General features: G+C 39.8%; 1 protein-coding gene across 1 annotated transcript; it reads left to right on the top strand.

The window, feature by feature from the left end:
* The first annotated feature begins 9,036 nt into the window (after positions 1-9,036).
* Positions 9,037-12,977, top strand: LOC103718225 (protein ESKIMO 1-like). Its single transcript, XM_008806941.4, has 5 exons — positions 9,037-9,605; positions 9,699-9,870; positions 10,022-10,221; positions 10,316-10,471; positions 12,200-12,977. Exons 1-5 carry the CDS (start codon positions 9,166-9,168, stop codon positions 12,567-12,569), a joined length of 1,338 nt encoding a protein of 445 aa, XP_008805163.2. The 5' UTR covers positions 9,037-9,165; the 3' UTR covers positions 12,570-12,977.
* The last annotated feature ends 10,767 nt before the right edge of the window (positions 12,978-23,744 follow it).

The following is a 23,744-nucleotide window of genomic DNA, read 5'->3' as shown; positions in this document are numbered from 1 at the left end:
CTGATACTCATATCTTACAATGAACTACTGATACCTAATAAAATAATACGTAGCATGAAAGGCTGTTCTGGCAAGCCAGTGCCTGTCATTTGGACATTATTTTCTCCTCTCGCATGCAAGGTTGTTTCAAGCTTCTCTAGGTATGATTGAGTTTGTTGGATTACCAACCAATATGCTCACAAGCTTGATGTTGGGTGGTGAACTAATACAGAAGGAATAACGAAAGCTTGATGTTTGTGATAACTAATTGGTTGGGTGCAGAAATTTAAAAATAAACAAAAAGGAATAAAGAAAGGAAGTAAGGAACTAATACAGAAGGAAAACAGTTTTTTTTTTTTTTTTTTTCAGTGTGTGAGCAATAAAAATAACATGTATTAAATGGAAAGGTTTCTTGCATGTTATCACGCATTCACACATTTATTTCCTTATGTTTGTTTTTGGTCCTCGATTTAATTTTGCCACAAGATCATGGTCTCGTGCATTCAATTATTTAGTTTAACCAATTTACGATACCATATCAACTTGAACATAAAAAATTCCACATCTCCTGGGCTTGTTATTATTAGGTCACGGGTTGTAGGTTCTGCACCAAGTTTATATACTAAAAAACTGAAGGAAAGAATATGTTTTGGCATATGCTAGGAACATGGAACTTTCTATTATTTTGGATTTTTAGAATGCAATGATCATCCGATTTATAAAAGATTGCTCGTCCGTTCATCAAAAATGTAATGAAACAGACTTTGTTCAGATTTTTTTGCTTTTAAAAAAGACCACTGAGTATTTGGTTACAACAAGATACCAATTAAATAAGACGAACCTAGATGACCAAATGCATGTGCTGCTTTCATACTTATTAAAAATAGTCTGACTGAAAAATGAATACATAGCAAGTTGCACTGTTGGTGATAGCATCTCCACCTGCCTCCTCATTGTATCAATCAATGCAACTAATTTATTCTAAATTGAATATCTAGCCCACCGTCAGGCCAATCATGTATTTAGAGAGGCAAACGGGGCCGCAGATTAGGTGGCTTCGTACGTGGTCAGTCACGTCGGAAGTATACACCTTGTAGGTTAGCTGTCTAAAGCGCTCCAAAACCTTTTATTTTCTGACTTTATTGGATGTATCCATACTAAATTTGTATGAACCATTCATCTTAGCAAATATATATATATATACAGCCCACCACTCCTAACTTGTAGATAAGAAGATCGTTAGTTTAATTTCAGAATGGAAATGTTGCTTAGACGTTACAATTCGTGCATTAGCCACTGCAATATTATCTAACCACCATGATTGTTAGTGTTATTGCTTATATATTTAATCATAGTTGATACTTTATTTTATCAATTTTAGCGAGGGCTAAGGTGGCTTGGAGCTCCTACGTCTAGATGCAACAAGCACACTTGATATTTTAGAACATCATGCAATCATTGCAAGGGATTTGTATGATCTTCTAAATGCAAGAATATATCATCCAAGGTCTTGTGATCTTATGGAGTATCCTCATAAACAGTTGAGTTGTTGCATAAATGAGTCGTAAAATTTCTCATTGTTCCCGACATTGGGCCCTTAAGACGGACTGTTTACTAATAGTAGCTAGGTGGGACAACTTACCCATGTGCACGCATGGATCCAAATAAAATTTGACTCCACAGATCACGCATTGACATAAAACTTTCATCTGTCATTCATGTCTTGTGCGATGCCTTCGGCTCGCATGACAAGACTACCCAATACAGCAAGATATGCGAAAAATTTGGATTAAAACTAGCTAAAACATGAAATTATTATATAAGACTTTTCATTACGATAGGCTAAGCGAAACTCAGCAAGATTACATCTCGGACCTATTTGGAGAAATACCTTATGTTTGAAAATTAGATATGTCTGAAACTTCTAGATAGATTGAGGTAAGGCTTTTTTTTTTTTATTAAAAACATAACAGGTATTTTACATAATTTTTTCAGAAAAATAGAAGCTTGGCTAAACATGAGCCACTCTGAATTATGCCATTTTTTCCGAGTTAATCAAAAATACAAAAACAATTTTTCAAAACATCGTACCTGGGCATTAATTTTTCAGAAAAAACATTCCAATTTGATGAAATTTTTGCATAAGTCTCCCTCAGCAATCCTCGTTGATGCTGCTTATTTTAAGTGATTTGGAGGTTGGTTTTGCATGCCGTAATTTGCCAGATTCAAACATATCTAGATCCCCACGGCTGACGAGGATGTCCATTGCGTGAAGCTAGCATGAACTCTCTCTCCCAGCGACTGCCCTTTCTCGAACAAATCAGTTTTGATGTGTCTCAATTTGGAAGGCAAGCCCAAAGCCTTCGTGCCCTGTGGACTTTCTAGAGACGAAGAAAGATCCACCCTTTGATGAGAAGAGCTTGGGATTAACTTTCTATGGTTCTTAGTTGGCAAATTTTGGCAAGGATGGAATCCAAAAATCTTTCACAAAAAACCAAAAAAAAAAAAAAAAAAACTCCACACCTTCGAGATTTGGGGAAGTTTATGTTCGAATAAATAGATCGACAATCACAGAAACCTTGCAAACTATTTGGCCCCATTGATATGTCGGATGGGTCTCTTTGATCTTACCGTTGCACTCTTGGTGCATCTTTTGCTACCCCTTTGTGTATTTATTAGTGTACCAGTAAACTCTCGGCCTTTACTTCAATTTGGTAAAACATCAAGAGGATAGATACTACTTTGGTTGATGTTTAATTTCTCGTTCATCCCTTGCAGTTAGGAAGATGATCTGTTCGGAGCTTATTCTTAGCTGAAGTACTCTGTTTGGAGCTTATTCTTAGCTGTCGTTGTCTGAACTCATCTTATTCGACTGGTTCTAATCTCTTGTTTCACACCATGTATCTGCTCCATTATCTCTGTTTTCTTTGGACAGCAGCTTAAACTTCTTACATAGCAGGTTTCCGTAGTTATATTCTGAAATTATGTTGTTGTTTTTTTATTTTGTACAGCAGGTTTCAATACCCCTGCTGCTACCTTCATACATAAACTCTTATACATAAGCTTCATTTAGTAATAAAAGCTGGGTGGCATCTTGCCTCCCTTATCATCCAAAAAAAATAAAAGGTTCCATAGACTTATTTTCTTCCCTTCGGTTTAGAGATTTCTGTTTTCACTTCTGCAGTTACTGTCCCTTATACTTCTTTTTTCTCAGACTCCTTTTCTTCTTTTTCAATCCTTCTTTTACGCCGATATACGTACTTTTCTGTTAATAAATTGGGTGTCTTATCGAGCTCATAGCTCCTTAGAATCCTTTCCATCAAACAAACAAACAAACAAACAAAAAAAAGTTCCATTTAGTACTATATATCTGGTCTTTGTAAAATGATAAAGAAAAAAATTTGCTCTCTTCTGAAAAAACATATGCTCAAGTCATAAGAAATGGAAATGCTAATTATTAGTTCAAATAGCCGTGAGGAAATATATTTTACTCCCAAAGGTGGAGGCACATATGAATAGTTGAGGAGGGGAAAACTTTGGAGGAATACGAAGAGAACTTATTTAGGGAACATATCCGTTGTCTCTCGACTTTTACCTCGGTACATGACTCTCTAATTATTACCTTTTTCTTTTCTTTTTTTTTTCCATTGTTTGCACTAACCTTATGTATGATCCTCCAAATTGGTTGTCATTGTTTGTACTAACTTTGAAGTGATCCAGACGATCTAAATCTAAATCTTGTTAAGCTCAGCTTGTTCATCTCCATCACCTCCTTTGAGGGGAGCTCATCTTGATAAGCTTGATATGGTGGTTCGCGTTTTCTCTGTACTTAGGTGCTAGAAGCTTGTTTTGGTGAAGGTTTCGTTTAATTCTTTGACTCACGGTGGAATGGTTTTAATTTTTGGCTCGGAGTCTCCCCGTTTCTAATTAGATCTCATGTCTCAAACCCAAGTCCAAAGATGGCGGAACGTGATAATGTTTAATCGGACGTCTCATTTTCTTCTCTCCAAATCCTTCCCTTTGTATTGATATGGGTCATATTTAAATAGGCTGCCCAAAATATGAATCTAACAAGAAATCCATCCTAATCCTGGTAGAATTCTCAAACAAGCTCTAAAGAAAATTTTTAACAAACAAGTAGGATCATAGATCATTAGGAACTATTCAAAAGGTAGAGACTAGCGAAAATAGGTAGGATCAAAATCCCCACTTGACAGTTTGTTCACACAACGAGCAAACCAGGATTAAATTAGAGTTATGAGGCTTAAAAGGTATTCGCTTTGATCCTTGGTTGGCTTTAAGCTTTAGGATTTTGGACCGACTGAAAAAGGATCTAATAATGAACTTGCGACGCAGGTTCATTAGGGTTTTAAGTGTGGCTTCAAATTATATACAATCATTGTTAGCTCAGGAAAATCATGTCCACCTATCCCACTTTAGGGGACACCTCCCATGGATCAAACACTTAAAAGAGGGTCCTAATCCTACCCTTTTTGTTCCTGAGAGTTGTCCCACTTTTCTAATAAAATGTGAAGCACTTCAATATGGAGAACTTTCCAATGAAAGTTTCCTGAATAGAGATTATTTCTAGATGCTTGATGGACCTCAAAGAATGCAAAATGGGAAGTCAAACACGGCATAAATGATTCTTCTTTGTTTTTTAAGGCTAATTCAGGTCAGACCATGAGAGCAGAGCTATGACTATGTTGGGTGCAGGCCTCCTATTGAAGCCATACAGCCTTTGCCCATCTGGGCTTCTCAAACGACATTAAAAAGATGAAGTCCAACCGGACATGGATGAACACGGTAGGGTCCTCGAAAATTCAAATCCAAAAAAAAGGGGTGAATTTTCTAAAATCGTAATAGAGTTTTATTATAGCAAATGCATACACATGCGAAATTTCTTCCAAGAAATGATGGATACTACTAGATTTACACGCATGATCTAATTCCGAACCGTAGATCCATGGCTAATGACTTCGAACATACTCCTTTTGTTTTACATGACCTAGTCATTAAACTTTGGCATCTTGTGGTTCTGTACCATAAATTAAAATATATTTTTTTGATCACTGGATGCATAAATTAGAATATTGAAATTATATAAGTTTCGGTGTATATGTAAGACCTACACTAGATATAACTTAATCCTGATCCTATGTATGTATGTATAACATACTTTAGTGACATTAATTCCTAACTCACTATCACAATAGCAGTTGCTTCAAGCAAAGGGTTTCGGCTTAAATGCAAGACGTGCATCTAGCATGAACTAGCATGCAGTCAACCTTTATATCTTTGTTTACCGAAAAAATCATTATATCTTTAACCTCGATATGGGCACATACATTACCTTGATAGATCATTGCATCCATATTTGACAAGGTCAGATTGGATGCATGAGCCTTTAGCATTATGTTTTTTGTTTTTTGTTTTTGTTCTTTATTCAAAATTACACTTTTCAATAACTAGAAAGAGAGGAAACCTAGCCAAAATTAGGTAAGGAAGGCACTTCAAACCAGGTCGCTGACACCATCCTCCAGTAACTTTGCTAACTACACTAGCTTACATCCTCTTGTCTTCAGAGTTAATCCGAGTCTATCGTCCGGATTTATAGCTGGACCTAAATTGAATTGTAAAGGACAAGAGTTAGATGAGGACCACTTCAAGGTTTTCCCTTTAGTAGCCAAAAGGCCTCAACTTAGTTGGCATTGCTCTTCCTTCAAGGGAAATCCTTCCCTCTGAAACATGGCCGGGCTTGTGAGCTAAGTACCAATCCATGAGTGTGGACATTGTGGGCACACAATTCCATGGCATGCATTATAGGTAAGGACAAGCTATTCCTTATTCTTTACAATATCACTTCCGATAGTGGAGTCCGGTCCTGCAGGCCCTCCCAATCTAACCACCAGTTTGCTGGGGGGGGGAACTGAAAATCCAAGTACCCAACTACTTTGAGGACACTTTCTAGGTCAGCAAAGAGAGTACTTGTACATGGGAATATGGAACTGAAAAGATTTGGATAAAGTGAGGTGTCTAATCTCAAGAGAAGAAAGAGATGACTTCTCTGCAAGGCAAAGAAACATAATTTTATATCAGCAAGATCTTTTGGTTCGGGCCATCTGATTTAATCTCTAATTAGTTTAGTTGTTTAGATCAGCTGCGTAGACTTACGCAGTATTTATTAATTTATTTATTTTGAGAGGACATCAGCAGTATCTATCTTATTGGTCAAAATTGCACCAAATCCAAATCGGCAGCAATTGGATCATGCCCGAATCATGCTACGTTGAGCCATGCAACCTGGCTCGCATGGAATTAGACAATCTTGAACGCAAAAATCTCCTCAAGGTGCAAAAGACCAAGCTATTTAATGGTTGCCCTTAGGTGGCGTAACAACGACGACGACAACAACAAAAAAAAAGAAGAAACAAACAAAAAGGAATAAAAAAGAGAGCAAGCTTAGAAAGGAAGTGGGAAAGAGATTTAACCATCTAAGAGCCCTTGGCTGGTATAGCGGAGGGGCTCGAATGCTGATATCTTTCTTAATTCTGCGGTCATGAAGATCCACGTTTGAAACACATGGGATTGGAAATGAAGGTGTTGACGTGTATAAGATGTATAGAGTCACTCGTCTGAGGATAGATAGAAACAAAGTAAGTGGAATCTTTAAGAACAACTTGCTGATTCAAATAATGGCGTACGTCATGGTTTTATAAGATTTTACCAGTTTACTTTGGTGAACATTTTAATGGTTTCTTGACCATTTCTTGTTTTCTATTCGTCATCAACAGTTGGCTCCAAAACTTTGATTGGGCTGAGACAGCTAAGATTGACGTGAATCTATTACAAAGTAAAGATTCAACATGGGACCAGCCATTCAACATGGGAATTATTTTGTTCAAGTTTTCTCCCCCGGCTGCACCGTTTTGTCAATGTTTGCTGTTTATTTCAAAAGCCTTCTTACGTACGTCTTCCATTCACATGATTTTTTTTCCCTATATAATTTCTATTGTTATCTAGTTGTTTAAATTAAATCGGAATCCGTGCTACTTCCGATACTGAGTTTCTTCTGATTACGGGATCTCAACATATTCTCCACCAATCCTCAGTGGAGTGGTTAGCAAATCGATTTGGACTTGAGGTCTTCATCCAAAAGTATTCTTAATGTTAAACTATATCTGGTCATCCAATTCAGGTAGCAAAGTTTAAAAATACCATGTGGAGAGTGGAGACTCCTCTTTGCAAATTGTAACACGAATCACACACCTCAATATAATTATGGATTGTTTATGCATTGATCAGAAAGTGGATTCCTTCACCTTCGGCACATGGCAAGTTTATGCCAAAAGATCTCATCTTTCCTAATTATAAATAACCATTCTAGTAAACTAGCAAGGTGCTCGGTAGTTAATCCATTAAACGATTCATAAACAAACTGTTTAAATAGGTTTCGTTTTGATACAAATGGGTTCAATTATAACCGGGTTGATTCGATTTTACTTGATTATTAAATAGGTTCGATCCAGATTTAGAGTCCTAATCTAGTTAATCTATTTTGAATTATTAATAGTAGGGTGGGTCATGAGTCAAACAGTTATAACCCTTTTAATACATGCTTAATTTGTTTAATCTATTGAGACTCATTTAATTTATTTATCAAACAAGTTATGTACCATGAATCATGTTGCCTATTTAATAAAATAAGTTGGGTTTGGATGTGGATTTTTAATCTGAATTCAAATCAATAAATTTTTGAGTCAACTTAGTTCCACCAACCTAATTCTATTTTCACATAAACTCTTTTAGAATTAAATTTGATGATGCCTAAATTTGCATGAACTACTGTCGGTCACACAAAATGGTCAATACGTCCCAAGGAAGGTGTGAGATGCTAAAATATGGAGAGGCAGGTATGGAGAGGTAGAGAATCTAGCGAGGTATTTGGACTGGTACGGTACAATCATGGCAATAAAATTAGAAAGTAGCATATCAGCTTTATTTCTAAAAGGATGCACGGTTAAACCAGCATCCCCTGACTTCTTTTCTCATGGTAGCTAGGATGGTAACTTTATTGAAATCGAGATGGCATTGGGATTGACAAAGTCATTAATATAAAGACCTGTTGACTTTTCTAATCGATCGACCTGATTGGTACACCCACTCAACAGCACATTTCAAGTTTCATGCCGAATAAAAATCTGCCACGTTAGCTAATTGTAAAGGTTTTATGCAACCGAGGTTTCAAAAGTTTCAGACTTATGCAGGGCTTGGTGCAATGAGATTTCCTTTTTTTATATATATACATAAGAAAGCAAAGCCACCCGATTTTTGTTAAAAAAATTTGTATCTACAGAAAATACTTACAATAGATTTATAAAATAAAACATAAAATAATAACATTTTTTTTATAAAAAGTAGTGATATGTAAGCAGACCTGTTAAACTATTTAACAAGCTGAATAATCTCATAAATAATTTGAAGGATCTCTATATCTTCAATATACAATTATATTAGTTTTGTATTCTGACGTGAATCAATTTTTTTCTAAAAAGAGAGATCAACATCTCTCAACCTGCGGCGCCAATACTATAAAGTTATTCCCAAGTTTGAGATGAAGATCAAGCAGTTTTTCTGAATACAAATTCTTTTCTGTGCTCGGTGCACGGAGACTTAGTAACATAGAAATTTTCATGTATGCCATTTTTGAATTTTTATTTCTATTTTCGCCTTGGGAGAGCAGGGTGAGAAGTGAGGAATTAAACCATGTCGGATGAAGGACCACTTGTGAAAACTACTTACCCAAAGTAAACACAAAATGTTCAAACATATGACGTGCTGCTACTTGTCGATATAATACTAATAAAAACCAACGCCCTTTGAAAACCTTCCATGTGACCCACATGACCCTTCCATTCTCCTACTTCATCAAACGGTTTCCTTCTTGTAGTTTCCATCTTTAAGAGGGTCTTAGGGTCTTGGTAAAGAAAAAGGAAGACGTCTCCATTCAAACAAAACTGAAGAAAATTCTTCAGAAAGCGTCCTCTCACCAAATACATAGACCAAGCACAAAAACAAAACAAGAAAAAACAAATAGAAGAACACCGCTAATCTTTCCAACCCCTCAACCTTTCTTCCCCTCCTCCTCCTCCTCCTCCCCCAAACACCCAAAATTCCCCAGGCCCTATGCACACCCCTCGCCGGAAATCGCCCCTCGGCCCGCCGGAGTCCTTCAAACATGTCCGGAAGAGCGGCAGTCTCCCGATCTTTGTCGTCGTCCTCTCCATCTTCCTCTTTGCCGTGGTCATGTACAGCGGGGACATTTGGTCCCTCGCCGAATTTTCCTTCGGCCGGTTCAGATCATTAGACGTCCTCCCCCAACTCCTCTCCGACGACCAGCATGACGGCCGCAACACCGACGCCGTCGCCGAAGACACGGTAATAACCGTGCCGGAGACATGCGATTTATCCACCGGCGAGTGGGTCTACGACGACGTGACATACCCACTATACCATGAGGAGCAGTGTGAGTTCCTCACCAAGCAGGTCACCTGCATGCAGAACGGCCGGCGGAACGACACGTACCAGAAGTGGAGGTGGCAGCCTAGGGACTGCTCTCTGCCCAAGTGCGCGACTCCCTATTCTTCTATAATTATGTTCCAATGATAGCATTTCTTGATCACCTAATTATGCTGATGGCTTCTGGAAATTTGGTCCAGGTTCGATGCGAGGCTACTGTTAAAGAGGCTAAGAGGAAAACGTTTGATGTTTGTGGGGGACTCGTTGAACCGGAACCAGTGGGAATCCATGGTTTGCCTGGTCCAGTCCGTGGTCCACAAGGGCAAGAAAAGGCTCAGCATCGATGGCCCCCGTAATATATTCTATGCCAAGGTACTACCGCCCAATATTTGACATTGAAATTAACCATCAAACCTTATAAATATTCATTTGCCAATCGTTTCAATTAATATGGCCACCTACAATGCTAATGGTTGCATTAAAATTTATGCTGAGTTTTGGTATATATGTATTATGTATGAAGGAATACAATGCTACGGTGGAGTTCTACTGGGCGCCGTTCCTCGTGGAATCGAACTCCGACGATCCGTTGATCCACAGCATTCCGGAGAGGATCGTGAAGGCCGATTCGATTGCGAGGCATGGGGAGCACTGGAAGGGGGTGGACTACCTGGTCTTCAACACCTACATTTGGTGGATGAACACGGCCAAGTTTAAAGTCCTGTGAGTAGTTTGGTAGAATTTGTTACTAAGGGTAGAATAAGCGATCTCACTTAATTGTGGATGAGCTTATTGCAAGCATTAAACTGTGTCGCAGGCGGAAGAAGGCTAAAGACTGGACGGATTACGAAGAGATCGTGAGGGCAGATGCATATCGACAAGTTCTGAAAACGTGGTCCAAATGGGTGGATGAGAACGTGGATCCCAACCGGACTTCGGTGTACTTCATGAGCATGTCTCCTAATCATTTTAGGTGAACAACTGCTATCTTTAATTCTGTCAACCTTTTCATCCTGCAACAAGTTAAGTCACTCGTAGGTTTACCATGCCGTGTCTTTAATTTTGTTAGCCATTTCATCATGAGTCTGCGATTGACCAGCTTCATGCATATAAATGGTATTTTTACTTAGGTCTACAAGGGAAAAGACTAAGTAATAAACACTATAGCATAATTTACCTTCTAGAATATATGACGAGGGATCGAAAATTATAAAAATCAGGTCGTGCATTGCTGTGATTTTGCTTAGGTATTAGCTTATGTCATTACATTAACAACAACAAATTAAGGTTCTTTATAGACTAAAAATTAACTGAAAGTCATTTGAGATGGTACGTGAGCAATTTATATAACTGGCCTCATAAATAGGTATCACATTGATTAGTGCTGGTCCAGTGCTAGTCTAGCTGTCATGCAGTACTATTGGCACGCAATTACCTAACGAGTACCATATGCTTGTTCCCTCGTCATACGGTGCCATACAGCGTCCAAAATCACAGAAAGGAACTCGATGTGACACTCATTATTTTAACTCACTGGTTTTATGAGAAAATTTTGTTACAGCTATAAAAATGCACGAGACCGATCAAACGATATAAATTATATAAAAATAGAAATATCTATAATTACTAGCCTGCTGTACAAATTTGTTTGGAAAATATAGTTTAGACGAATAAAGTTCACAAGGGATCTTGTATGTCAGCTGAGTTATTGACTTAGATAATTTAAATTCTGAGTTAGATCAATTTTTTGATGGTTAACTTTCATGCAGGCAATTCAAGTAAGATTTCAACTAGATAATCTCATTCACATTGCCCGTCCTCAAATAGATTGCATATTTTCACAATAATTTTGTATGTAAATAATATAGTAATAATATTCCGTCTTTGTGCATGTTCAAGTTTGGTACAACATTGGGATGGTAAAATCTGATTTTATGGAACCAGAGTAATTTTTTTTTTTACCCGAGTATATATTCAGCCATGTAGATTGTAATTAATGTAGCTTTCTCACCTAGAAAACTCCTCTCTCTCCTTTTCTTTCTTCTCATTCTAATAGAACAACATCATTTCACATGTCATTATTCAGATTCCGTCGACAAACTAAATCACTACCATTCAATATTGACAGTTGACATTTTGGAATTAAGCGGGTACCTTCATAAATCTTTGGTTGCATGATTGAAGCTAGCAATCTGGCACCCCCCCGGGTTCGGTTAACTGCTCCCACTAGTTTCTATAGCGATGGGATAGCTTTAGTATCATCTTAAATTTTATATCCTTGTCTTAGATATTTCATCGTTTGTATGTCGTCAATATTATTTCTATGAAGAAATAAGCCACCACGTTGCCGACAACGTCACCACACTTTGGAATCTACTTTTTATAATTTTTTTCCATTGGCATTATATGGAAGCTAGCCATTTCTTTCTGCCATGTCCTCTTATCAGGCCAGCAACTCCTCGATATTATTTATGCCAGGAATAAATCACCACCTTGCTTTGGATTGAACTCTACTGTTTTTTTTTTTTATCTTTGTTTTTCATTGGCATTATTCGAAGCTGGCTAGCTATTATTTTTTTGTATATATGAGATCTGCTATGAATAGGATCGATGGTGTTCTTGCTGTAGGTATTAATTAAATAAAGTTTTTGTATTATATGAACTTTGATTAGTTGGGATGGTGATTAAATTAAATGTATAGGAGTGAGGACTGGGGGAACCCAGAGGGAGTGAAGTGCGCCAAGGAGACGCTGCCGTTGCTGAACTGGACGGGCCGGCCGCTGGAGCTGGGCACGGACCGGGAAATGCATGGGGTGGCGGCGAACATGACTCGGTCGACGGGGCGAGTTGCCGTCACCTTCATCGACATCACGGCGCTGTCGCAGTACCGGAAGGATGCGCACACGTCCGTGTACACGGTGCGGCAGGGCGAGCTGCTGACGCCGGAGCAGAAGGCCGACCCCCGTACCTACGCCGACTGCATCCACTGGTGCCTCCCTGGGCTCCCGGACACCTGGAACGAGCTCCTCTACGCCCGTCTCCTAGCGGTCGCCGCCAAGAACCACCGGTGACCGATCGATGCACGCCTCCCATTTAATTTTGGGCTTCTTTTTTTGCTTTTTTGATTAGTTTGGTTTTTGAGTCAGTGTTGGAGGAGGAGGTGGAGAACAGCTGGAGCAAGGAGGGTTTTGGTTGTTTTTTTTTGAAAAAAATTTCTTTTGATTTCTAGGAGCTGGCACGCGGTTAGTTGACTTGTAAACCATAGGTTGGCAAGAACGTGGTGATTTTTGAGTCCGGATGAATTGTATATTGATTTGATAGTGTGGAAAGAATAATTAAAGGAAAGAAGGCATGAGAAGGATACAAGAGAGAGTTGAAGTTTCCTGGATGCAGATCCTCTGCAGCTGAAGTTACAAGTATATCCCAGAAATGAGGTGACTCGCAGAATTTAATAAATAAAGTAAAAATAGAAATGAAAACAATTTTTCTTTTTCTTTTTTTTTTGTTGGAGAACAGATGGAAATCTTCATTTGTAATTATCGAGCACAACAAGTTGGGTGAGAGTTTGGGTTGCATGGTTTTATGGTAAAAGACAAAAAGTGACAAGCTGCCATCTCCAGAATAGAGAAGAAGAACACTATTTTCTTGGAAGGCAAAGAGGAAAATAGAACTCAAAAAGAATAAATTTTAATATTGTTGTTGCCAATACCCTATTTATAAAACTCCAATACTAAATGAAAAAAACTAGCAAAACAATCGGTAGATGTCACGCTTATGTAGAAGTTTTTTAAAAAAAGATAAGATATAAATGATAAGCTTATAAGCACCAAAAATACGGAAACCAGACTTTTGGATTATCCCTTACTGTTGACTTATTAAACTCAATGGCTCTAAAAATTCGGCAAATTATATTATTTGACGAATCTCTGCAAAAGATCGACAGCTTGCTGATCTTTTCTCTAGCTTGTCAACATGCATTCATCGTGGTACCCAAAATTTCAATAACGTCAAAATTCTTTTGAAGCTGTTACCACTACAGAAAATCCGATACTTTTTTTCCGACGCTACGAGAAAGCGTCGAAAAAATTTGGTCCAACATCAAACCTTGTCGACGCTTCTAAAAAACATCGGTAAATCTTGAGAATCGACGATGCTTAAAAGCATCGTCACCCCTCTTCTCAGTCTCGATCGATGCCCTAGCTGCCTCTGCGCTGACATCAATCTCTCCTCTCCTCTCCTTCATCAATCTCTCATTCACCACCTCTCATCTCCTCTCCTCCTCCCTCCGGCACCGATATCAATCCACAGCCTCGATCGGCGTGCTCCATTCCGCTTCCCCGCCACCGTCGATCTCGCCCTCGTCTAAGGTAAGCCTCCTCCTCCTCCTCTTTTAAGCGATATCTAGAATTTTGGGGGAGTTCCGATGACAAATCTTCCGGCGCCGACATCAATCCACAGCCCCGATCGGCGTGCTCCGTTCCGCTTCCCCACCGTCATCGACCTTGCCCTCGTCTAAGATAAGTCTCCTCCTCCTCCTCCTCCTCTTTTTAAAGCGTCGTCGGAGCGATATTTAGGATTTTGGAGGAGTTCTAGCGACAAATCTTTCGGCATCGACATCAATCCACAGCCTCGATCGGCGTGTTTCGTTTCGCTTCCCCACCGCCTTCGACCTTGCCCTCATCTAAGGTAAGCCTCCTCCTCCTCCTCCTCTTTTTAAGCGTTGTCAGAGCGATATCTAGGGTTTTGGGGGAGTTCCAGCGACAAATCTTCCAGCACCGACATCAATCAACAGCCCCGATCGGCGCGTTCCGTTCTGCTTCCCTGCCGCCATCGACCTCGCCCTCGTCTAAGGTGAGCCTCCTCCTCCTCTTTTTAAACGTCATCGGAGTGATATCTAAGGTTTTGGGGGAGTTTTGATGACAAATCTTCCGGAGCCGACATCAATCCACAGCCCTGATTGGCGTGCTCCATTCGGCTTCCCCACCGCCGTCGACCTTGCCCTCATCTAAGGTAAGCCTCCTCCTCCTCTTCATCTTTTTAAAGTGTCGTCGGAGCGATATCTAGGATTTTGGAGGAGTTCTGGCGACAAATCTTTCGGCGCCGACATCAATCCACATCCCCGATCGGCGTGCTCCATTCCGCTTCCCCACTGCCGTCAACCTCGCCCTCGTCTAAGGTAAGCCTCCTTCTCCTTCTTCTCCTCCTCTCTTTAAGGCGTCGTCGAAGCGATATCTAGGGTTTTGGGAGAGTTCCGGTGACAAATCTTCCGGCACCGACATCAATCCACAGCCTCGATCGGTGTGCTCTGTTTCACTTCCGCCGACGCTACGAGGACCCCGGCCTCCGCCACTCCCAGCAGAGGTAGAGCTCTACAGCCGGCGGAGATGGATATCCGGTTTCTCTTCTTAGAGCAGGTGAAATTTCTTTCGATCATCCCCATCTCGTCGACCTCTTCCCTCTTGCCCTAAATCTAGGTCTAAGTCTTTTCTTAGATCCGATCGCAGGACGGACCTGGCAAGTTGGGCGGAGATCCGGTGGTGCTTGTGGACGGCGGGTCTCGGTTCAAATGCTAGATGCTTCTGAGAAGGTTTTTCCATTCTTTTTCTCTTCTTTTACTTCCATTCCTCACTTTTTTTCCTTCTTAGATGCTAGATGCTAGATGGTGGCCTCAGGATCTCCACTTTCTTGTCTTCGAAGCCGAGGTTAGGGCGGCCATTGAGGGATCAAGCTCTGGCGCGTCTTCGTCCTCACCGGCGGCTCGTCTACTAAAGAATTTTTTTTTTTGAAAAAAAAAATCATCAAAGAAGATTAATATCCTGCTTGATATAGAGTTTAGATTTTTAAATTATTTTATCAAGATAAATTTCAAGTATATTAAAAATTATTATTATTTAAATTTCTATTTTCTACATATACTCAAGGTGCATGACTAAAGTATTCATAGCTGCAATCCTCATTTAATGAATGCACTCCACTTTTGCCAACTCGACCACTTGGGCATATAATTATGGATGTTTTCTTTCTTTTTAGTATAATAGGATTAATGGGAAAATTAAGGACAGATAGCAGGAGTTCAGAATGGATGGATGCAGCTTAGGATGAAATTCATATAACTAGGGCTTTTAGAATGGATGGATGCAGCTTGAAATCACATTATTAAAACTTAGAAGAAAAATAGTTGGTAGCATCCAAAAAAAAAAAAAACTATAACATGTTTGATCTATCCGACCTACAAGAAAAGCTTCATCTTTATAGGAACTTGGAAATCATCAGAGCAGAACAAGGATAAATTACAATGGGCATCAATCTTGCATGCCGTTACATGTTAGTGTAACATATTCAGCCTGAAACTAGCCCAAGCAATTGTGGGCTTCTAGTATTAGGTTCAATTGCGTTTTGGATGAAAAAGGAGGGCTTGGCCCAGGATTTCAAGCCGCGTGGGCTGGTCTAGCCATTGATAGCTCTAGTTATATGAACTTCATCCTAGGCTGAATCCATCCATTCTGAACACCTGCTACCTGTCTTTATTTTTCACCTTAATCCTATCATACCAAAAAGAAAGAAAACATCTATAATTATATGCCCAAGTCGTTGAGTTGGCAAAAGTGGAGTGCATTCATTAAATGAGTATTACAGCTATCGACCATCTTTCTGAGGTTAATGAGTTGGCAATGCCTTTCCCCCTCCATCAACACTTGCACATCTTAATATTCATGGCTTTTCCAAAAAGTAATATTCAACTTCATACGAATCCTTTAGAGATAAACTTTATTTAACATTTATTCACAAATCCAAAAGATTCTAATGATTGATGGTATATTGTAGCTGAGAAAAGGCAAAAATGATTGAAGACTAGTGAAGGTAGGTGCATGGGAGAGTTTAATAGCTAGACATAACTTCTTTAATATTTATACGAGGACATTGTTAGAATTTTTTGTTTGTTGAATAAAAAATTATCTACAAAATTAGTAGTATTTTTGATAGAAAAGATGACAAATCATGGGCTCAGCTCTCTCTTTCTCTGTGTGTGTGCGCGCATGCTCATGCTTGCACATGTGAGTGTGTTCGCGTATGTGTGCGCGGATCGATTGCTGCTTATGATATAGCACGAATCATTTCTCCAAGTTGTAAGCAGTATGATGATGGTCAACATAGATAGTAACTTTAAGCAATACATTAAATGCAATATTTAATACTTGCCATGCTAACTACATGTTTGATGCCAAAATCCAACTTACAGTTGCATGTTGATGTCATACTTTCTCTATAGTCAGTGACAGATTGTTCTTCCCATTATTCGCCACTATGTGGTAGTAGCAAAATTCTCATGGAAGAAATAGATATACCGTGTGCCCGATGAAGGATAGATCGGATATATGGGAGGAAAAAGGCAGAGGATTGGCTTTATTGCTCTTTTTTCCTCTGACGCGCTTTAAAGCATGGTTTGATTTGAATTTCATCCGACGCTATAGAGAAGCATCGACCAATTTCAGCACCGTTTCAAAATTAGCCCAATCATGAAACCACCTGGTTGGATCCATGGGCTGCTCAGCAGTGTGGTTAAAAGGGGAAAAAAAAAAAAACTGATTTTAGTAGAATAACAAATCACAACCTAATAATGGATTAGCTTCACGGTCATTCTTTATATATTGCAATAAAAAATTTAGATATATAATCATGTACATAACATCAGAAACAATCATAACACTCATTATAATGTTACAGCAATCACCAAATGCACAACCAAAGGGCTGCCTGCATGCATCTCAGCATGCTATGAATACCATCCACCCAGAATGTAGCCCTTTTTGGCCATAAAAACCAAAACCCCTGTTCTTTTTTCCCATTATTCGTCACCATATCGTGTCGTCGTCGTTATAAGCTAGCCTTTACAATCTTCAACAGAAAATAATAGATATAAGTATAGGAAAATAATGGTTTATATATATTTCATGTTTAGACTATAGTAGTTCGTATTTGGATAACACCACCTTAGCCTCCCTCATAGAGATGCTAATACAAAGATAATATAACAATATGAGCAGTGTTAAGGTCAGGTGATAACCATTATGATTATAATGGTTATGACATATATTTGGCAATTATTACATTATCAGCCACTATACATGTTAAAACATAGCAAAGGTGCTCGCTGTTTAAAACTATGCATCACATTTAACTGGGAAAATTAGAATTATAATATAGATGTTCAAGATGGAGCATTTGGATCAAACCAATGGTTGCATGTGTGCTCTGCTACTGTCTTATACTGCATATCTTCACATAGATTGCTTAGCCTAGTTGGTTGCACTATGAAAATTCATGATGTTTGTTGTGGTTGAAATCTGGCTTGAGGGTGACCATGCTGAAGGAGTCGGAGGAGCTGCCGGCCAGGCCCGATAAAAGATACCACCTCTTGTGCGCCTGCGTACCTGCACAAAGCCTCGCCGGTGGATTCCGGCAAGGGCCCTCAGATGTTTATGTTTAGAGTAGATTTTAGTTGGTCCAAAAGTTTCAGGCATTATCTAATGTGGGCTATTTATAGTCCTCGCAGAGATGCTCAGGTGGCGAAGGTATGACCCATCCTCATCATGGAAGGAGATGGCCTTGGCTAGGTGGCGTGCAGTCATGGCTTGCTTGAGGCACATGGTGTAGACTGTTCTTGTAAACGACATGGCGTTGACAGAGGTGGCAGGGTATGGCCCCTAGTCGACGTATCGTGGAGTGGCCAGCAAGTAAAGCATGGCGTGGTGAAGCTGTAATGTAATGTCACATATGCGGGCGTAGGCGCGCGCGCGGGTGCACGTGTGGATGCGGCCGTCGGCGAAGTTGGACTCGCTTGGAGGCCGTAGCATATACTTGGCGAAGTCAGCTTCGTGAGCACTGAGGTCGGGCCGACTTGGGGGCCGCAACATATGTTTGGTGAGGTCGGCTCGGTGGACTCTGAGGTCGGCTTAAACTCCTCGATTCTTAATTGACTATGCAAGGCGCCCCCACTTAGATCGGGGCGCCATTGCCTGCGGTCGATGGTGTGGTCGAGGATACCTAGGGCCCTGAGCTCGGGTCGAAGCGCATCGTCGAGGATACCTGACGCCCTGAGCTCGGGTCGGGGCGTGTCGTCGAGGATATCTGGTGCGCCGAGCTTCGGTCGGGGCGCGTCGTCAAAAGAGGAAGCCTCCCATACCAACTAAAGGCTACACCAGACAACGAGGCCGAGAACTGGCGGAATACCTACAAATGGAACTTCATTGTGGATACCTGCGGTCGACGGGGTCTCTTCGGCTCTTGGTCGGCACTGCAGGGCACCCTGAGCTTAGGCCCGAGACGTCATTGTGGATACCTGCCGCAGACGAGGCCTCTTAGGCTCTTGGTCGGCACTGCAGGGAGCTCAGAGCTTAGGCCCAGGACATCATTGTAAATACCTGCAGCCGACGGGGCCTCTTCAGCTCTTGGTCGGCACTCCAGGGCGCCCCGAGCTTAGGCCCAGGACGTCATTGTGGATACATGCGGCCGATGGGGCCTCTTTGGCTCTTAGTCGGCATTGCAGGGTGCCCCGAGCTTAGGCTCCGGACATCATTATATCATTAGAGAAAGTTGTTGTAGGTTATGGCAGTGACTTGATTTGTGAGAAGGGGCCAAGGGGTCCGAGATCTGGCCTGCTCAGTGCTAAGGTCTGCTTGGCCAAAATGGGATGGTCTGTTATGTGATTTGGGCCTTGTCCTTTTGGTCCAAGCCCATAAGGGCTCTTTAAGTCATTTTAAGCCTAAACTTTAAAGCATGGGTGTTGTTTTTTTAAGATAAAAACAGAAGCACCAAAATCAGAGCTCTTTGTGAGGGAAGATGGCTAGGATTTGGGAAGAGCTTGTGTGTCCTACTCCTATGTCCATTGATACTCATTGAAGCTTGTGTTTTCAAGGGTGTAGTTTCTTCCAACAAGTTGTTTGGAAGATTTTGTGTTGGAGTTGACTTGTTCATGCTCATGAGGTAACCCTTGTTTTTCTTCTTTTTTTAGATTGTGTTGGCTTAAGTGATATTTGTTGATACTTGAGTAGAAATCATTGTAATTTGTTTATTATAATGGAAGTTTGATCGGAGCATGACCCATGGATATAGGCTATATGCCAAACCACATTAAATCTTGTGTCTCTTGTGTATGTCTTTTATATATTTGATGTTTTGCTACTTATAATCAGTCCATACATTTTGCTTACCTAGCATTGGTATTTGTGGTGATTGCTTGCCATATTTGGTTGAGTTTGTGATCTCACAAAGTGAGGGAGTGTTTTTCCTACAGGTCCCACGCTGGGTAGGACAATCCATTTTGCCCCTCATCAATGTTCTTTCTTTGGACATTATACATGGATGTCGTAAATGTTTTGGCCATTAATAAAGCTCTTGTGCAATGTTGTATTTTCAGTAACTGAAGCACCTATCTAGGAATATTATCAAGTTATCAGGTGAAGCTCTTGTTCTCACAGCATTTGTCACCATCTGTATACTCCTTTTTATCATGAATCCCTTACATTGAGGACCATTTACAGCTCGCATCGTTTTGCAACTATTCCAGTTCTGGGTCCTTCAGTAGCATCTATCACACTCGGTTCCTTGGTTTCTTAAAAGCATTGGAAGCACGCTATTTAATCCAAGATTAATCGAAGAATTGGAAGTTTGAAGACGTCCGATGCCGATGAGACTTCTTCCTTTTTGAATTGGCTGCTTTGAGCTAACCACGGTTTCAAATGAGCCTGATGCTGAATGCAGTTGTTTCGTACTGTCTATCTTCTGAGTGAAATCCACTTCAGGAGATGTGATAATTTTAAACAGATGTCTGTCTCCGATCGATGAGATAAAATCTTTCTATTCCGTACTCTAACGTGTAATCTGCATGCTTGAATTCATATTTGTGTTCTTGGGGTTGGGGACATTCACTTTTTTGTTTCTTTTATTCTTTTAACACTGTTAAAGACCTATATTAATGCTAATGAAGTGCTAATGATGAGCTGATGGAAATGGAAAATACATATACATTTCCTTTTCATTTTTATTGTTTTCTAGTTTTCAACTCGCATGCCATTGTCCGAGCTTTCTATTTCCCGAGTTTTTTGTGAAGCACGGCGCCTTTGCATTGGTCTAAGGATCTTAATTTTCTTCTGTCCTGGTTTTAAATTGAACTTACATTACCATAGAGTGAGCACTACATATTATTCGGCAAACATCATCTTTTCCTTGTCAAATATGGTTTCCATTACTTTGGCATTAAGCACAACTCAAACTTGAAAAAGGCTCCATGAAAGGATTGATTGAAATTACTTAGCTATAGCAGTCCATCAAGGAAAATTCATGAAGCTATCTATATTACCATGCTAGTTTGGCTGACTGTTCAGGGGAATTCGAACTCGCATCTTGCTGCAAATCTATCCTCTGATATCATATCAACTAACCTTAAAAAGCTTAAACAGACAGGAAAAGGATTAACAACATAAATCAGGCTCAGCAATTGATTTAGGACACAAGGAATGAGGCAACATATAAAGATGACGTTCATATCATTGAACCAGACCACAACCTTCTTAGTCAAAAAGCAAGTAGACTCCCTGCTACTGGATTGCTCATACTACTGTTGGTGGATGTCTCATGAGGTTGGACATTCCTAAGACACAGTGCTCCTACGTCGCATTCCCTGGCTGCTTCTTCTCGTCCTTCTCCTAGTTCTCTTCTGTTGTCCCATGCTGCTCCTTCCCCATCATCTCTTTCTGCCCTTCTTGGCTTCAAGCTCCTCGAGTTTTCCTCCACAAACAATGCCAAAGAGAGACAGCACACGTAAAACCAACGAAAGAGCCACAGTAAGGTTAGGGGACATTGTGAACACAGTATTCAGTCCTTGAGCAGGATGCTCCTGTTCACAAAGCTTCATTTGCCTCTCGAGTTTGGCCATCTCCTGTTCCGAAGCCATCGTTGCCCTGGCTTGTTGCTAAACTTCTTTTTTCTCTCTTTACTATTATGATGCCACTCTATTAATAGGATCCAGCAAGTGGAATTGGAGGTACGTACTTTCAAGGGAGGGGCTCAGAAAGAGAGAGAGAGAGAGATGAGAACAATGAATGAACTATTTAGTCAGATGGTTGATATGGCTTTTAATGTTTATCATCATGCTTGGTATATCTTTATCATCATTTTAGATACCAAGGAAATGATGAAATGTGATATTATTTTGTACTCGGCATACTAGAGAACCGGTTACTACCACATTCTGATTTATGGTGCCGATGATGTCGTGATTATTATATATTCAATTTTCTTTTGGTTGTTGTATTGATATTATAATCATTTTATATGCATTCTCGGAGAGGCCAGTAGTTATTAAAGGTATAATCACATTAAAAATATTGGCTCTTTATTCTATCATTCCTTGGGTCTAATTACATTCCTTGCCATGCCTAACTCATTTGCAGGGCCTCACAAATGCAATAGCCCAATGCTGATATGCGACATGCATTTGAGTTATTCACAATGCAGGTCTCGTAGTTTTGCGGCGTGCTTGGCCAACTAAAAGTGGCTAGGACTGAGGCATCGAATCCTCTCCTCCCTGATGCTGGGGAAATGGATTTTAATTATAATTAAATTGAATCTGAAAGATGTACCATTTTATTGCTGAACTATCCTTTGATGATCACTTCCAATAACTTTTTTTTTTTTTTTTGCTTAGGCAAAAGGGGTAGGGGGAGGAAGGGACCAGTCCACCCCCGTGTAGCAACCCCACTGGGTTCCCGCCCCACCAGGAGAATGTTCGATGCGGGTAGACTCCGTTTTACTCATACCCTCCCCACTTAAAGGTGAGTACGTTACACATGGCACCACCAAGCTACACGTGGAAGGAAAGCATAACCGCCAATGAGCCATTCGGGTGTAGGGCATCCGGTCCCCGAATTTAATCGACGCCTGCGCGTTTCGAACCCGGACAACTCGGGCGGAATTATCGCCCCCTTACCACTAGGCTACCACCTTGGTGGCACTTCCAATAACTAATCATTCTCAGAAAAAGCTTCACTTATGGTGCCTGCAATATACACTAACTAAAATAGGTTCTATTAAAAGGACGACAATTTCCTTTCGCGAGCGTGCATACTTTGTGATCAAAATTTTTTAGCATTTGTTGGAAAGTTATTTTAATTTATAATATTTTTTTAACCAAAATATCCATAATAAAATATTATAATTACAGAAAATATCTCTTTAGATTACAGAAATCTTAGGAGTCCCAACAAAAGAAACAAAAATCCTAAAAATTAGTTCCTAAAAATATTATATTAATAAAATATTAATATATAATGATAATCATTATAATATTTTATATTTTTATTATTGTATTACATTATAAATATAATATTATATTATATTTATATCACAATACATTGATATTTTATGTTATATAATATCAAATTATATTACATTATTATACTATAGTATATAATATTATGTTACTATATTATGATATATTACATTACAATAATATTATACTATATCGTATATGTATGTATTAATATATATTTTATTTTATTATACTCTGTTGCATAATATTATGCAATGTTCTTTATGATTATTTTATCATATCAAAAGTACTTACTCAATTTGTTTACCAAATACATATTCAAGTTCTACAATACTTTAAAAATATAGTTACCGAAGAGCAAATATTTTTTTTATAAAAGCTCTATTTCAAAAAATTCTACTTTCGAAATCTTTACTACTAACAACTCTGCCAAATGAGGCTTAATACGTGACATTTCTACTCCCAGACCTTCCTGGAGATAAATTGGAATCCTTTTATGGGACTAGGGCAAGAGATGCCATCATCCATCACCTTGGGTGTAATTGATCAGCCTAATGTTCTTACCGAGCGACCAAATATCAGAGAGATCCGCCCAACGGCAGCGACGCCCCCGCCTCTCACCTTCGGTAGTGACCGTACCCACTTTCCTTACCGCAAAGGCCAGAAGATTTTTGAAGCACCATGTGCCTCTACCACAGATTACTGTCCTGTAGTTCCCGTTCCGAAAGCACACCAAATCAATCACAACCACTGGATCCCATTTATACGGTATTGATTAACCTCTTAACAATAGAAATTACCAATTAATTATTTTTGCCGATTACCAGATCGATTCCCCCGTTGACGGCAGCGAACGGGACGAGAAATAAAGCGAAGCGGAGCAAAGCCCCCCTCGTTATATATTTCTTTTCCCAGA

The sequence above is a fragment of the Phoenix dactylifera genome, chromosome 3 (assembly GCF_009389715.1).
Source record: "Phoenix dactylifera cultivar Barhee BC4 chromosome 3, palm_55x_up_171113_PBpolish2nd_filt_p, whole genome shotgun sequence".
NCBI lineage: Eukaryota > Viridiplantae > Streptophyta > Magnoliopsida > Arecales > Arecaceae > Phoenix > Phoenix dactylifera.
The sequence above is the reverse complement of the archived record's forward strand: the minus strand, read 5'-3'. Positions and strand labels throughout refer to the sequence as shown.